Below are 14,804 nucleotides of genomic sequence, written 5' to 3'. Positions count from 1 at the left end.
GCCAGGATGGTCTCGATCTCCTGACCTCGTGATCCGCCCGTCTCGGCCTCCCAAAGTGCTGGGATTACAGGCTTGAGCCACCGCGCCCGGCGAAAATTCTATGCCAGGCATCACCTAACACGAGGAACACGAGGAGTGGCCCCCTCACATCCTCTCACTGCCTGCAGGGCAGCAGGCTATGGAACATTACCTCAGGTTGCCACCGGCCTCTGTCACTTCGTGGGATAACCCAAGTTGCAGGTTGGCCACAAAAGACTTGAGGTGAGCCAGCTCCAGGGCCTTCCAAATCTCCTCATCTGAGTAGTTGTTGAAAGGGTCGAGATTCATCCTCAGGCTTCCAGAGAACAGGATGGGGTCCTGCAAGTGAGGGGACAAGGGGGCTGTTGGGGCTCACGCCAGAAAAGGACCTCGGAGTTCCTCGGGACTGGGAGATGGTGGATAGGACTGGGCCTGAGGTGGATTCCTGAGGCAGGAAGCTGGTTTGTGGTTCAGCTTCCACAAGGTTTTCCCTCCTCAGGCTCGGAGTGGCTACCAGCCAGGGGCTAGGCACAGGGTTAAGAGAAGTCCTCGGTTTATTTTTTGCTTTTGAGACCGAGTTTCACTCTGTTGCCCACACTGGAGTGCAGTGGCACGAACACCACTCACTACAGCCTTGACGTCCTTAGCTCAGGTGATCCTCCCACCTCAGCCTCCCGAGTAGCTGGGACCACAGGCACGCACCACCATGCCTGGCTGATTTTTTCAATTTTTTGTAGAGATGGTTTCTTGCCATGTTGCCTAGGCTGATCTTGAACTCCTGGGCTCCAGTGATTTACCTGCCTCGGCCTCCCAAACCCAAACTCGTGGTTTCAAGGTGGAGGGATCAGAAGAGGGTAGAGGAAAGAATAGTACAGCCGCATGAGAAGAAGGTGTCACCCTTTTGAAGAGGCTGGAGAAAGGACTATCGAACTGAGCAAACACCACACAGACCAAAGCTACCCCTAGAGGAACTGGGCTGCAGTGGGCGGAGGGCGAAAGGTTCTCCTGAGGAGCCGCGCGCTGCTGGGGAGCCCAGAGGCCCCGCGGCAATCCTTATCTGGCAGGATCCGGAGAGGAAGCCGAGGGGAAATCTTTCTTGCTGATGCACGAAGCATTCCGCTTGCTGGCAGAAACCTGCAGCAAATTCCCTCCTCTACCTTTTAACCATAGCAAATGGGAAGTATAAAGCTTAATGGCTTCAAGCTTCAGCGGCAAAACTGCTAATGCTGATTGCAGAAGTCTTGCAAACCGTCATGGGCTATAGCAACGCTAAATAATCATCCGCTCTGCTTGACTTCTGTTGTGTTGCTGCCACCTAGTGGTCAGATACAGGCAGCCACAAATGCATATTACCAAACATTTCAAAACTTAAGTTCTGGAAACCTGGAAACGACGTGTCCATCCCAGGGAACTAGCTCAGGTATCAGGAGCAGACTGCGGAATTGACAGTGCTGACTGAATAGACATCAAGAAGAAGCTGCATATGTTTCCTGTAAAACAAGCTGCTCCCCACGGCATGTGCCCGAGTAAGTTCTAGAGCTCACCTGGGGGATGATGGTCAGCTTCTCTCGGAGGTCGTGGAGCCCAATGGAAGCAATATCTACTCCATCAATGATGATCTGACCACCGGCAGCCTCTAAGATTCTGAAGAGGCAGTTTGTGAGGGATGACTTTCCAGCTCCTGTCCTGCCCACCACACCAATCTGTGAATATAGTTCCCTTACACATTAGTTCCACATGCAATTCTTGGGGAGAAGTTATTTAGCCAGGGCGTTCACAGTCACAGGAGGTAAGAGGCAGTGATTGGCTGCTCCATCTCTAAGATACTAAACTGATACTGGTTTTGGTAAGGAAAAAAGTACCCGGATGTCAGAAAAAGATGTCAAAAATCATTGTTTGCTGAGAACTATAGTCACTGTTTGAAACGGACTCTCTTGGCAGCTGTTGTTACAATTATTATTGGAACTTATAGATAAAAACAAAATCCTTGTTTAGGCCAGGTGCGGTCGCTCATGCCTATAATCCCAGCACTTGGGAGGCCAAGGCGGGCAGATCACCTGAGGCCAGGAGTTCAAGACCAGCCTGGTCAACATGGAGAAACCCCGTCTCTACTAAAAATACAAAAAAAATTAGCCAGGCATGGTGGCGTGCACCTGCAGTCCCAGCTACTTGGGAGTCTGAGTAGGAAAATCACTTGAGCCCGGGAAGCAGAGGTTGCAGTGAGCCATGATTGCACCACTGCACTCCAGCCTGGGTAATAGAGTGAGACTCCATCTCAAAAAATAAACGAATAAATAAATAAATAAATAAATAAATAAATAAATAAATAAAAGTAAAAATAAAGAAAGAAGAAAAATCCTTGTGAAGAAGGGAAAGATTAGGTCTGCCACCAGCTGAGAGCCAGACTCTGATCTGGACTTCAGCGCCCTTGCTCATCAGACCCCAAGTCCTCGAAGAACAACAGCACCTAAGGAGGGTGCCTGACTTTGAAGACTGGGAGGAGAACTGGGCCATTCTTCCTTCAGGGACAACCCTCCACACTGCTATTCTCAACAGTTCCTTCACCAGGCCTGGATGCCCCCTTGTTTCCTTCCTGACTTCCTCTCTGCATACTGTGGACCTTATAGGAAAGGGGCCCTGGTCAGCTGGCTAGGAGGCAGGGAGGAGCTGAGCAGAAGGCCCCTACAGCTGCAGTAAGTCTGTGTGATTCCTGGCTGCTATCCTTCCCTCTGATACTGTGTCCCCACACCTCCCCAGAGCAGAGGAAGTGCCCTGACCCTCTCCCTCCATCCAGATGATAAAGGCTTAGGGCCCAGCTGCTCTCCACTCTGTCCAATTGCTGTTTGATCACAAGGCCTCCCATCCAGGCCTTGCTTCACTCCACCTACCTTCTCCATGCTACTGATGTCACAAGTGATCCCTCTGAGGACCAGATCCAGCTCAGGTCGGTACCGCACTTGGTAGTTGTTAAACTGGATCCTGCCTTTGCTGGGCCAATCTGGCGGAGGCCTCTTATCAGTCACCCAGGGTGCCTGGCAAGGAGACAAGATAAGAAGTAAGTTTTATAAGGTGACAACTCAGCCGAACAGTCTACCCATGACTCGTGTCATAGAACAGGAGAAGGGTAGCAGTGTCCCAGCTACCTAATGGCCTCTGCATTTAATAGAATGAACTGGACTTGTACTTTGGAAAGTTCCTACCTTATTCAGTTAAAGAAAAATACACCACAAGCTTGTGCTGTAGATCTCCATGGTATGTTCCAAGACTTGACATCCCCTAAACCATTTCCTATTCTAAGTTTGAAGAAATTAGGTCCTTTGAGTTCGAGGAAAGGAAACTTTAGGGACCATTACGGGCCCATGTGAAATATGGAGAAATTCTACAGATGCACCCTCGAAGGAGGTGCATGTTGTTTTTGCCTTGTCCCTGGATTTTTCCAGTTCCTCCTTACCTCATTTTCCACTTTTGTGTACTCAGTTATTCGCTCAGCCGCCACAATGTTGGTCTCTATTTCTGATGTCATCCTCACCAGCCAGTTCAGAGTTTGTGTGATCTACAGAAAAACCAGAAGACTGAAAATCATCATAGGCACAAAACTCAACCACTCAAACCACAAGGACAATCCAGTGCTGACTTTGTACTCAGCACTGTGCTGGGCTCTGCAAGGGAGTAAGGAAAAGCGTAAGAAAGACAATCCTTGCCTCCTTGGGGAAGGAATTAAGAGCAGTGCATTGAACGGCTGCAGAACAATTAGGTGCTCATGCAAAGCGCAATGTGAGTGTCTAGTGGTTTGGGGCTAAAGCTGGAATTGGAGAGTCTAGCAATGGGAGGAGTGGGAGCAGAGGTCAGGCCTCCTGCCTGTATGCCTAGTGTTCTTTGTGAATCAGAGAAAGGCATGATCCAGGCCAGGGAATCTGTAGATTACTCAGATGCAAACTTCTCTCAGGAAAAGACTCAGGAGTTTGCATATATGCACAGGGAGTTTTTTGTTGAGCAAATGGTGGTTAGAGAAAGGGAGCCAGAGACAGCAGTTTAGAGAAAGGGAGCCAGAGACAGCAGAGGACAGAATCACGGGGAATCGGAGTATCCACTTTGTGTAGATTGAAGCATATGTAATTGCTGGTATTTGAGTCATTTTGTTTTGGTTCAATACAATAGTTTCCTGACTATTTGCCTTGCCTGTCCTGGGCTAAAAAGCCTAGAAATAGGGGGATGAAAGGGTAGTGACACAAGGAACTAAGTGACCTCAGTCTCTTGCCTCCCTAGTAGCTGGGATTACAGGCACCTGCCACCACGCCTGGCTAATTTTTGTATTTTTAGTAGAGATGGGGTTTCACCATGTTGGCCAGGCTGGTCCCAAACCCCTGACCTCAGGTGATCCACCCGCCTCGGCCTCCCAAAGTGCTGGGATTGTGGGTATGAGCCACTGCGCTCCACTAGCCTTATTAACTTCTAATGAAGACACCACTATTATATAAAGCCCACATATAACTATGCCAATCTCTTTGAACTAAAAAAAATTAGTTCAAAAAGATAGTCAAATGACTCATTTATAACAAATATTGGCTGAATAATTACGGTAGTGCCAGCCACTGTCTTAGGTGCTAGAAAAGAATCATGCCTGCCATGTATCCCCTAGTCATGCTGGGGATGCTGCAGTGAGACACATTCTATAGTTTTATCAGACTCTATGTTCTTTATTAGAATTACCTCCAATTATTCTACCATCTAAGAAAAATAAACACAGGAGGAATTATATGTTCAAAAAGGCTTTCTGATTACTGCTGCATTCTAGAGAAGAAAGTTATGTATTCTCTCTTTTAACTAGAACCAAGCAAAGAGGCAGACAGGGAACAATTAGATTGAAACACATGCAATTGCCTTCTTAAGCCCTAAGGTCAACATTTATGTCCAGTTTTCTAGATGGCATTCATGTCTACTTAGGAAGAGTAAGGAGCAAGTCCATGGGTAAAAGATGGAGCCAGGGTTTGAACCTCAGTCTCCCTTAGTCCCTCTTGGTTTAAGAAGGAATCAAGAGCACAGACTCCACAGTATACATCAGGCTTAATTTAAGAATAAGCGCACTAACGAAACCAAACTCTCAACCTTCAAACTCACATTGAGTGCATTGGACAGAACAAAGCCAACAGTGTCCCCATTTAGGGTATCTCTGTAGATAACCATCATCAAGGCTGAAAAGAAGACAATCAGGTTCCCAACCAGCTCCAGGCGAATTGCTAGCCACCTGTGGGGCAACAGAACAAGAGAGTGGGTGTCACTGATCACGTCCTCATCTTAACCAGCAACCTTGGTGTTCACAGAACATTCTCATAGGGTTTGACTCGATCAGGCCGCACTCTTAGGCGATGCTTCAATTTGACTTAGAAACAACATGTTTTCCTAAAAGCCTATTGATATTATTTTTAAGAAAATAAATTGCATTTTAAAGATCCTAGAGGGCTTTGCTGAACTAAGGGAATCCTACAGTGCAATGTCCACCAAACTCACCAAATCATAAGAATCACCTAGGGCAACTGTTAGTATATAATGTTACAAATTCATGTGGAAAATTCCTGGACCCCTTCTTTTAAGATTCTGATTTCAGGGCGCCTAGGATGGGATTCAAGAATATGCATTTTTTCCTGTTTGTTTTTGTTTTATGAGACAAGGTCTTGCTCTGTAACCAAGGCTAGAGTGCAGTGGCGTGATCATGGCTCACTGCAGCCTCGACCTCCGGGGCTCAAGCCATCCTCCCACCTCAACCTCCCAAGTAGCTGGAACTATAGGTGCACACCACCGAACCCAGCTACTTTTGTGTGTGTGTGTGTGTGTGTGTGTGTGTGTTTCTGTAGAGCCTGGATTTCATCATGTTGTCCAGGCTGGTCTTGAACTCCTGGGCTCACGTGATCTGCTTGTCTCAGTCTCCCAAAGTGCTGGAATTACAGGTATGAGCCATTGCCCCCGGCCAAGAATCTGCATTTTAAATGAATGCTCCAAATGACTTCTTTTGATCAGGCTGGGGAAGCAATGCTGTAGTGAATCCATGTGTAAGATTAAGAAGTAAGCACCACAGGAAGGGTCAACGTGCCCCGTTTGATTTCAGCATTTATAAAAGGGGAAGAAGAAGCTGAGGGTGAAAGGAAGTTAGGTGCGAATTGGCCACAGGTATATACATTGGGATTTCATAGAGAACTGAAAACAACATGTGTATAGACACAGTTTATAAAAATGGACTTTCCCAGGCCGGGCGCGGTGGCTCACGCCTGTAATCCCAGCACTGTGGGAGGCTGAGGCAGGCAGATCACCTGAGGTAGAGAGTTCAAGACCAGCCTGACCAACATGGAGAAACCCCGTCTCTACTAAAAATAAAAAAAAAATTAACTGGGCGTGGTGGTGCATGCCTGTAATCCCAGCTACTTGGGAGGCTGAGGCCGGAGAATTGCTTGAACCCAGGAGGCAGAGGTTGTGGTGAGCTGAGATTGCAACTGTACTCCAGCCTGGGCAACAAGAGGGAAACTCCTTCAAAAAAAAAAAAAAAAAAAAGGACTTTCCCAAAGAAAATGTATTTAAATGTCCGCACCAATAATTCCAGCATGTGTATGAATAAATATGATATGTACTTTACAGTGAAGGTCTAATAAGATTTACTTATATGCCTTTTCCTTCTTGGAAAGTCTCTAAGAAATAAAATATCTTTACAATCAAACTTCTGACCTTTCCACATTCCAAATAATACTGAGCATCTTTAGCGCCTCAAGACACTTTGGAAGCCACTCAAGAATTTTTCTTTCTGAAAAAGATCTTCCTCTTTCCAGGACATACCGCTTGCCAGGGCTTAAGGATACTGGAGAATACCGCTCACCCTGTTCACAGGGTGGAATTTTCTCTTTCTGTCGTCAATGGTCTTACCTAAAAATTTCCAACTCTCCTCTCTCCAACCTCCACTGCCTTCACTATCCAGAAAGAGTGTCATGACTATGGAGAATCTCACATCCGTTCTCAGAAAAGTAAACAGAGGATGTTCAGTTCACCCAGAACTTGTTTGGTACTGGGTTACAAAACGCTCACAAGTGTCATTTGACTTCCACCATGAGACAGGTGGAACCCTGTGAGATAGGGTGTGTTCTGGCCATTACAAAAACAAAGAAATGGAGATTTTCCTTAGAGAAGCCAAGGCAATTCACCCAGCTTGGTAAACAGCAGAGCTGGCATGGGGACCCAGTCTCTGACTCCAAAGCTCATGCTTTCTTCTCTCCACTTACACAGCACGACAGTGTGTGTGGCCAGAGTGAATTTCACACCACTAGCCATGCCTGCCCTCCCACAGCTAATGTCAAACATGTAGAACCCCAAAGCACACACATGGGTAAATACCCAGGGGAAGCCTCACCTGTTGGAGATGATCCAGGAAAAGACACATTTCTGGTTGGTGTCAATCCTCACCTCATTTTGTTTCAGAAATCGCTGCTGGTGCTCAAAGGCACGGATAACCGGCAAACCTGACACAGTCTCGCTGAAGTGAGAGTAGATTGGGGACCTGGTGACAGAGTCCAGACGCCTCAGCTGGCGGGAGGTAGACACATAAAATATCTGGACACAAAAAGTAAAGAATCAGCCAGTCCTGCAGTCATGGGGCATCCACCATCTTCCTTCTTTCTGGCCACAACCCAGCGTTCTTCCCCTTGACGGCCACAGCTTACGTCTGAACAAGACAAAAGCCTGCCGTGCCATGTCTGGGAGCAGAATATGATGAGAGAGGCTCCGAGGAGGAGACCAATGAGAAGACTGGGGTTGGCGGGGAACAGAGGGGGGTGAACATGAGGAGACCACACCACAGCCTCAGAGCTTTGAGTCTCCAAACCTCCCGAGGAGTTCCGTCAGCCTAACCCATATCCCCCAGATCTATGGATCTCGTCCATGTGACAGTTTCTGTACTCATTAGAGAAAACGTCCTCAAAAGGATTTTGTAAAGGCAGCGGGGCCCATGGGGATGGGCAGGAAATGGCCAGAAAAAGGCATGCCTAGGTTTGGGTAAAAATGGAAGAATCTGTTCAGGTAAGTGACCAAAACTGTGCCTCAGTGGTGTGTGAAGGTACAGAGAATTCTGGAGGTATGCAGAGTGCTGAGGGGGTAAGAACTGGAACAGGGTGGAATCCAACGCAGGAAGAACCCTGTGGCCTGAGGGCAAGGGGGAGTGGAATGAGTCCGTGCTGCTACTAGATTCTGTGAGGATTTGTTGAAACCTGGGAAGAGTGGGGCATTGGAGAGTCGGGATACAAAATGTTATACAGGGATGTACAGATGTCCCCTCCAATAACCCTGCTTCTTGTTTGTTGGTTTGTTATTAACAGTTAAAAGGCCACTATAGTGACAGTGTGCCTGAGGAACTGCACGTGGACACAGCGGGAGCCGCCAATCACAGGCCACAAGGCCACAGGCCCCTGACCACAATGTCTTCAGAATTGTTTCCCCAGGCAAACAGTTCACCACAAAAGCAGCTGGTGGGACCAGAGTTCCCCCACAGACTCCCCCTCCCTCATCCATTTTATTGTGGGAATAGGGTTCCTTCCACTCATTCCAGTTTCCCTGTTTTGCTTTCAAGGTGCACATTCCCTCGAAGAATACGCCGGAATTGAGCCGAAACTACCCACAGACACCCCAGTGAAACTAGAACTTTGCTGAAGTAAAAAGAGAGACCCAGCTGCTGCTGAGAGACATCTCCAAGCAGCTATACCTGTCCAAAGTCAACCAAGGAAGCACCACAGCATGGCTCTTCTGGAACCGACCTAATCGTCATGGGGGATCTTATGGAGCTGCAAGACTGTATCCAGAGCCAATCTCAAAGTAGTCTTGGATCCAAACATAAATCTGTCCCACCTAAGCTTCCAGGAAGTGGGAGGCGGGCAGCAGTTAGGGTGACATTTGCCATGAATGGTGCACCCACTGATGCTCTCACTTCAGCTTCAGACAGTGGCCTGTGGGCTCCTGGGTATGCCAATGTATGACTAAATGGCAAAGATGCTGAGGGGAGGAATGAAGGACTAGCAATGAACCAAAGAAGATTCTCAGGAAAGAGGCTGGGCTTTTGTAAATAGACAGGAAGGATGACTTAGCCAAATTTCCAAACCTACCTGAACAGATACATAAATAATGCCAAGAGGAATGACGATGATGGTGAAGATAGGCGTGGCCATGCAGATCATGACAAGGGTGCTGATTATCCCCAAGAAGCATGTAACCCAGCTGCGCATGGACTGAGGCAGGGTGTCATCCACCGTGGAAATATCCTAGGAAAACAATTAGGAGAGCTACACCATCATCGAGGTCTTCCTAAGATAGTTTACATCTTCCGTGTCCTAGCAAGGGATCTGCTGGATTCTGTTTGTTCCCAGTACTCCTTCATGTAATCATTTCATTGTGTCCATTTGCACTAGGCTGCACTGCTCACCCCAATAACCAATTTCATTTCCATAATTTCTTCATTTAGGCCCGGCACGGTGGCTCACACCTGTAATCCCAGCACTTTGCGAGGCCAAGGCAGGTGGATCACCTGAGATTGGGAGTTCAAGACCAGCCTGACCAACATGGTGAAACTCCGTCTCTACTAAAAATACAAAAATTAGCTGGGCATGGTGGCATGTGCCTGTAATCCCAGTTACTCAGGAAGCTGAGGCAGGAAAATCACTTGAACCTGGGAGGTGGAGGTTGCAGTGAGCCAAGATCATGCCACTGCACTCCAGCCTGGGTGACAGAGTGAGACTTCGTATCAAAAAAAAAAAAAATTATTCATTTATAAAAATCCCTCCAAACAGATGATGGCAGTCATCCTTTACCTTTTTCAACAGATTTGGTAAAGGTTTTCATGCTTCTCAGTGAAATTCCCACTTGTCAGATTTACTAAACCATTCATAATCATTGTAAGTTAATAGAGCCTTATAGGTAAATTCTTCTCCCATAACCAAGCCAATTCAATTATTGTAACTTTACACAGGTCCTAATTCCATTGAGTACCTAGAACAGAGCCTGGCACATAACAGGCATTTGATAAACATTTGCTTGGAGGCTCTGGTCATCAGGCCCTGCCACCTACTCTTGACTGATACTCAGGAAGTTGTTTCCTCTGCCAAGCATAGAGGACCAAGGGGAAGGGAGCTGGGGTTGAACGTGAACCTGCCTGGACAATGTTCTAACCAAGGAACCCAGTGGGAACAGACGTGTCTTACTGCCATGTTGCCTTCGAGTCATGTAGAATAAATGAACAAATAAGAAAACGAATCAATGGATGGATGGTTTGGAGAACACTCAAGAAGCTTGGTTTATATTTTGGGTTGCCCTTGCCTACATTTCTGAGGATTATATTGATTCTATGATTAGTAATATGTGAGTACAAAGTGAGTTTAAGTTATCTCTGGAATTTCTCAAACTGGATCAGGGATAACGGTCTTCCAAGAAAGCTCTGAATCAGGATGACTCCTGAGTCTAACCTACCTTTCCCAAAGTCCTATCAGAATGCAAATAACTATACCCACAGTTGGCAGAGAAAAGAAATCCTTACCAGTTATCAGTTCTATGCAGATTACTTTTGACCCTTACCTGGCACAGAGTCTCCATCTTTCCTTCCTCCACTCCATCTCCTCTTAATTCAGCCATCGATCCCAGAGGCCCCTTGATCAGACTCCCCTTAATGGGTCTGAGCCACCTCCCCAACAAAACTTACTATATAATTAATGACAGTTTCCTTTTTCATGCAAACGTAGTCTTCAAACTATGACTGTTGCCTAAGTAACTCACAGAAAACCCCTGCGTTCTCTTTCCCAGAAGATTATATATGTTACAACATGGGGAAAACTGTGATCTTTGTAAAATTACTACGAGAAATTTCTCACCCAAAATGGAGTGTTCTTTTAGGTTCTAGTAAAGAGCAGAAAGGCCATTGAAGTTGTCTCTAGTGACATCATGCCCACTGTTTCTGCCCCAGAGGAAGGTGACACAGGGGGACCAGTTAACGGCCCACTTTTGAAGTGTTTACTGTGTCCCCAGAATCTGGCTGTGGACTGCGAGCTATACTTTCTGTCTGCCCCAAGGCCAACAAACAACAGTCCAGAGCTGCTCCATAAGCAGAGGGCTAAAAACTGTGCTGGTGATAGTTACTTGTCATTCAGAATTGCCTGCTCTCTGCCTCTGTTCCTGAATTCCCATCTCAGATACACTAAAAAATCAATGAGTTGGGTCTGACCCATGGCAGAGAGACATCTATAATCTTCATATTCATTGAGTGCCCCGGTGCCCAGTACAGTACTTGGCTCATAGAAAGTGCTCAATCAAGGTTGTTGAATGAATGAGTGAATGAATGCCAAGGGTTCCAGGATCTGGGGTAGATGGAAACAATATCTGAGAACTTCTTAAAATCACCGATGGCTCTATTTTGTAGTCCAAACCAAATTTACTCATTCTTAAAGCATTCAAGATAGAAATTTCAGGAATGGAGGCAGAGGCCAAGCAAAGGGTTATCCTACTATCTCTTGGATTTCCTGTCCCAGGCAGTGACAGTGCTTTTATTTATGTTCTTTCCTCTGCAGAATAATCCTTCTCACCCTGCTCTACTGCCATCCCTGCCCCCAACCCTCACCATCTCCCTGGCTTGCTTCTATGACTTAAGTTTCACCTTTTCTGACATTTCCTACCTTTATCACTCAGGCTGGGGTAGTGCCATTTTTCCTTTGTACTCCCAGACCACTTTTCTACACACTGTTGTTACTGGTTTTACTATATTCTATTATAATCCTTCACTTCCTTGGTTGTCTTCTTCACTAGATGCTGAGTTACTTGAAGGGTCAGAGATGTTCATCCCTGAATCTCCAGGATCCTTGGGAGCTCACAGCAAGTACTCAAGAAACACCTGCATGTTGAGTGGACAAAAGAACTGGAACTGAACAGTGTTGTCTGGGGGGACATGATAATTCCTCCCTGTCAGAAAGATCCTCAGTACATAAACATACCACCTGACAGTCCTTGAGATACTTACACCGGCAAACCTGTTCACAATCCGGCCTGTGGGTGTTGTGTCAAAAAATCTCATGGGTGCTCGAAGGATATTGTTGAGCAGTTGCTTGTGCAAGATATTTGATGCATGGACAAAACCAAAGGCACTCCAGAAATGTGCTATGAACACAAATATACCTAGAAATGGAAGCAGTTTTGTCAGCACCATGCACAGGAATCCCTGATGACTTGTGCCCAGGACATAACGGCAAATGCATTCCTGAGTCCAGGAAAAGTACAGGGTCCAGACAGATTCTGTAAGATGTCATAGCCATCAGACATACCTTGCGCTAATCCCAGAGCTCCGTAGACTCCAAGTCTCATGTCCCTCTGAGATTTTGGATAGTCGGTGCTATTGAAGATTTTAGAGTCACTGGTCCAAGCACTGAGCCAGAGGTTGGATCCAATAAAAGCCACAGAATTCATCACAAACGCAAGGATGATGAAGAATATTGAAAAAAATCCTACTGCTTGTAGGTACTCCAGGTAGATGGAGAACTTCACCTGCAAAGTCCCCACCTCAATATTAGTAGAACTCCCTAATGGTTTTTGATAAGGAATCACCTAGAATGCCAACCACAAGGAGAAGTGGAGGCCCCTGGGAGCATAGGTAGCAGGTAGCAAAATTTGGTAGTCTGTGGTCACCATTTCTGCACTGTGCCAGGAAGAATAGAACAATGCTGAAATACAATGCAGGGTAAATAATCATAAAAGCTAAAGGCATTTAAGAGAAGAAGATAAAAAATAGATTGGGACAAGCAAGACATGGTAGCATGCCCCTGTAGTCCCAGCTACTCAGAAGGCTGGCGTGTGAGGATCTCTTGAGCCCAGGGGTTTCAGTACAGCCTGGGCAACATAGTGAGACCTGTCTCTAAAATAAACACACAAACAAAAAATCAGAGTAGAACAGATGATGGGGTTCTACTGCTGACCTTGAAATTTGTGGTTAAATTTCATTAATTTGAATTGTGTGCTCCAGGTCTGAGTTTTCCTGTTCCTCCACACATCAGAATGGAATCAAACACTCATGAAGTGTGGGATGAGGACATTCACAGGAAACATGGCATTCTTTATGGAAATATGACTTGGTAGAAAGCCCACAGCCTCTGCTAACATGTTAATAATGAATCTGAAAATTTGCAAAGGACAGAGGACATATTGCTCCTGTAAGTATGCGTTCAATTTTCACTTAACGTTAAAAATTTTGGGTTCTGAACCTTATAACACCTCAAATGCTACTTTTTTGTGTGGTGTTCACCTTTCCAGTTTCTACGAATTCCTTCTTAACCAGTTTTTGTCCTTTCACTAGTTCTTCATCTTCCTTCAGGCTTTTCACATTCCGAGTTTTCAAGGAGTTTTTCAGGGACTTCAGATGCCTGCCGCTGGACCTAGAACTGAGAGAGGGAAGCTTCCCTGAGCATGCAGGCGAATCCCAAGGGTCTTCTTGCAAGCAGATGTCATAGTCGCTCAGCTGGCATCAAAGCACATTTCAGGGCAGATGACCAGGGGAAACTGACACAACCCCGGTTTTTCCCCATCCCCGCTCATACAAGAAACAAAGGAAGAGCTTGGAGTGTCCATGGTGTTAACCCTCACAGGAAAAGCCCAGGAAGAAAAAGAAAAAGATCAAGTGGAAATATGGAGCTGACGAGGGCTGCCAGCTGAATAGATGGCCAACCTGCGGCTAAGCGTTCGACGAAAGCTGTTCTCTCTTCTCATGGTTATGGAGGCTGCATCTTCAGGGATCTCTTCCATACTGGATATCAGCCCAGAGTCATCGTCTTCTTCTTCACTGCCATCATGGACTAGGGAGACACACTAGAGGTTAGGGAAAGAGCTGCATAGAGCCCTGTCAGTCCTATGAACAAGGAGAGAGAAGCCTTCTCTTATCTTGCTGGTTTCAGCAAGGGATCCCAGATGTACATACGGGATGGAATACTTTACTCCATAAATCCTCCATAGTTATTACTACATCTTGTTATTAAGAAATATCAGGATAAAGGAGAGATGAATTAATATTCCACTGGAAGAGAAAATGGTCAAAATGGAGAAGAAAATTCCTAGAAATGCCCAGGTTCCTTTGGAGGAGGAAAGAGTTTTAAGGATTATGGTAGACATACAGAAGAGTCACATTCTCAGAATTGACTAAAGAAGTGATTGTAAATTGAAAATGCTCATCTTGGCAGAGCATGGTGGCTCACACCTGTAATCCCAGCCCTTTGGGAGGCCAAGGTGGGAGGATCACTTCAGCCCAGGAGTTTGAGACCACCTTGGACACCACAGGGAAACTCTATGTCTACAAAAAAAATTTAAAAATTAGCAGGGTGTGGTGGTGCATGCCTGTGGTCCCAGCTACTTGGGAGGGTGAGGTGGGAGGATCACTTGAACATAGGAGGTTGAAGGTGAGCCATGATTGTGCCAATGTACTCCAGCCTGGGCAACAGACTGAGACTCTCTCAAAAAAGAAAATAAAAGAAAAGAAAATGTTCATCTTGAAATTCAAATAATTTAACAAACTTATATTAATTTAAAGCACTTAAAAGACATACCCTGAAAATAAAATAAAATATAAGACATGGTGTGGGCATCAGTGGGGATGGTAGAATAGGAACCTCCAGATATCTACTCCTCCATAAAAGCAATAAGAATAATGACCAAAAAATGGTCAAAGTCAACTTTTTCAGAGCTCTGAAATTAACCAAAGGCTTGCAACAATCCCAGGAGCACTTGTTTTTTTGAAGAGC

General features: G+C 45.9%; 1 protein-coding gene across 1 annotated transcript in view; it reads right to left on the bottom strand.

Annotated features, from left to right (window-relative positions):
- Window positions 1-14,804, bottom strand: part of ABCC2 (ATP-binding cassette, sub-family C (CFTR/MRP), member 2) — a 59,391-nt gene that overhangs the window by 4,790 nt on the left and 39,797 nt on the right. The window contains exons 20-30 of the mRNA XM_011977381.1: window positions 13,739-13,865; window positions 13,319-13,454; window positions 12,345-12,564; window positions 12,044-12,198; window positions 9,150-9,305; window positions 7,409-7,608; window positions 5,137-5,263; window positions 3,470-3,571; window positions 2,907-3,050; window positions 1,563-1,721; window positions 191-357 (exon numbers count right to left, since the gene is read on the bottom strand). Coding sequence (XP_011832771.1) covers window positions 191-357; window positions 1,563-1,721; window positions 2,907-3,050; window positions 3,470-3,571; window positions 5,137-5,263; window positions 7,409-7,608; window positions 9,150-9,305; window positions 12,044-12,198; window positions 12,345-12,564; window positions 13,319-13,454; window positions 13,739-13,865 — 1,693 coding nt within the window. The remainder of the gene's footprint in view (window positions 1-190; window positions 358-1,562; window positions 1,722-2,906; window positions 3,051-3,469; window positions 3,572-5,136; window positions 5,264-7,408; window positions 7,609-9,149; window positions 9,306-12,043; window positions 12,199-12,344; window positions 12,565-13,318; window positions 13,455-13,738; window positions 13,866-14,804) is intronic.

The sequence above is a fragment of the Mandrillus leucophaeus genome, unplaced genomic scaffold, assembly GCF_000951045.1.
Source record: "Mandrillus leucophaeus isolate KB7577 unplaced genomic scaffold, Mleu.le_1.0 Scaffold18, whole genome shotgun sequence".
Classification (NCBI taxonomy): Eukaryota; Metazoa; Chordata; class Mammalia; order Primates; family Cercopithecidae; genus Mandrillus; species Mandrillus leucophaeus.
Note: the sequence above shows the minus strand (reverse complement) of the source record. Positions and strands in the feature narration are given on the sequence as shown.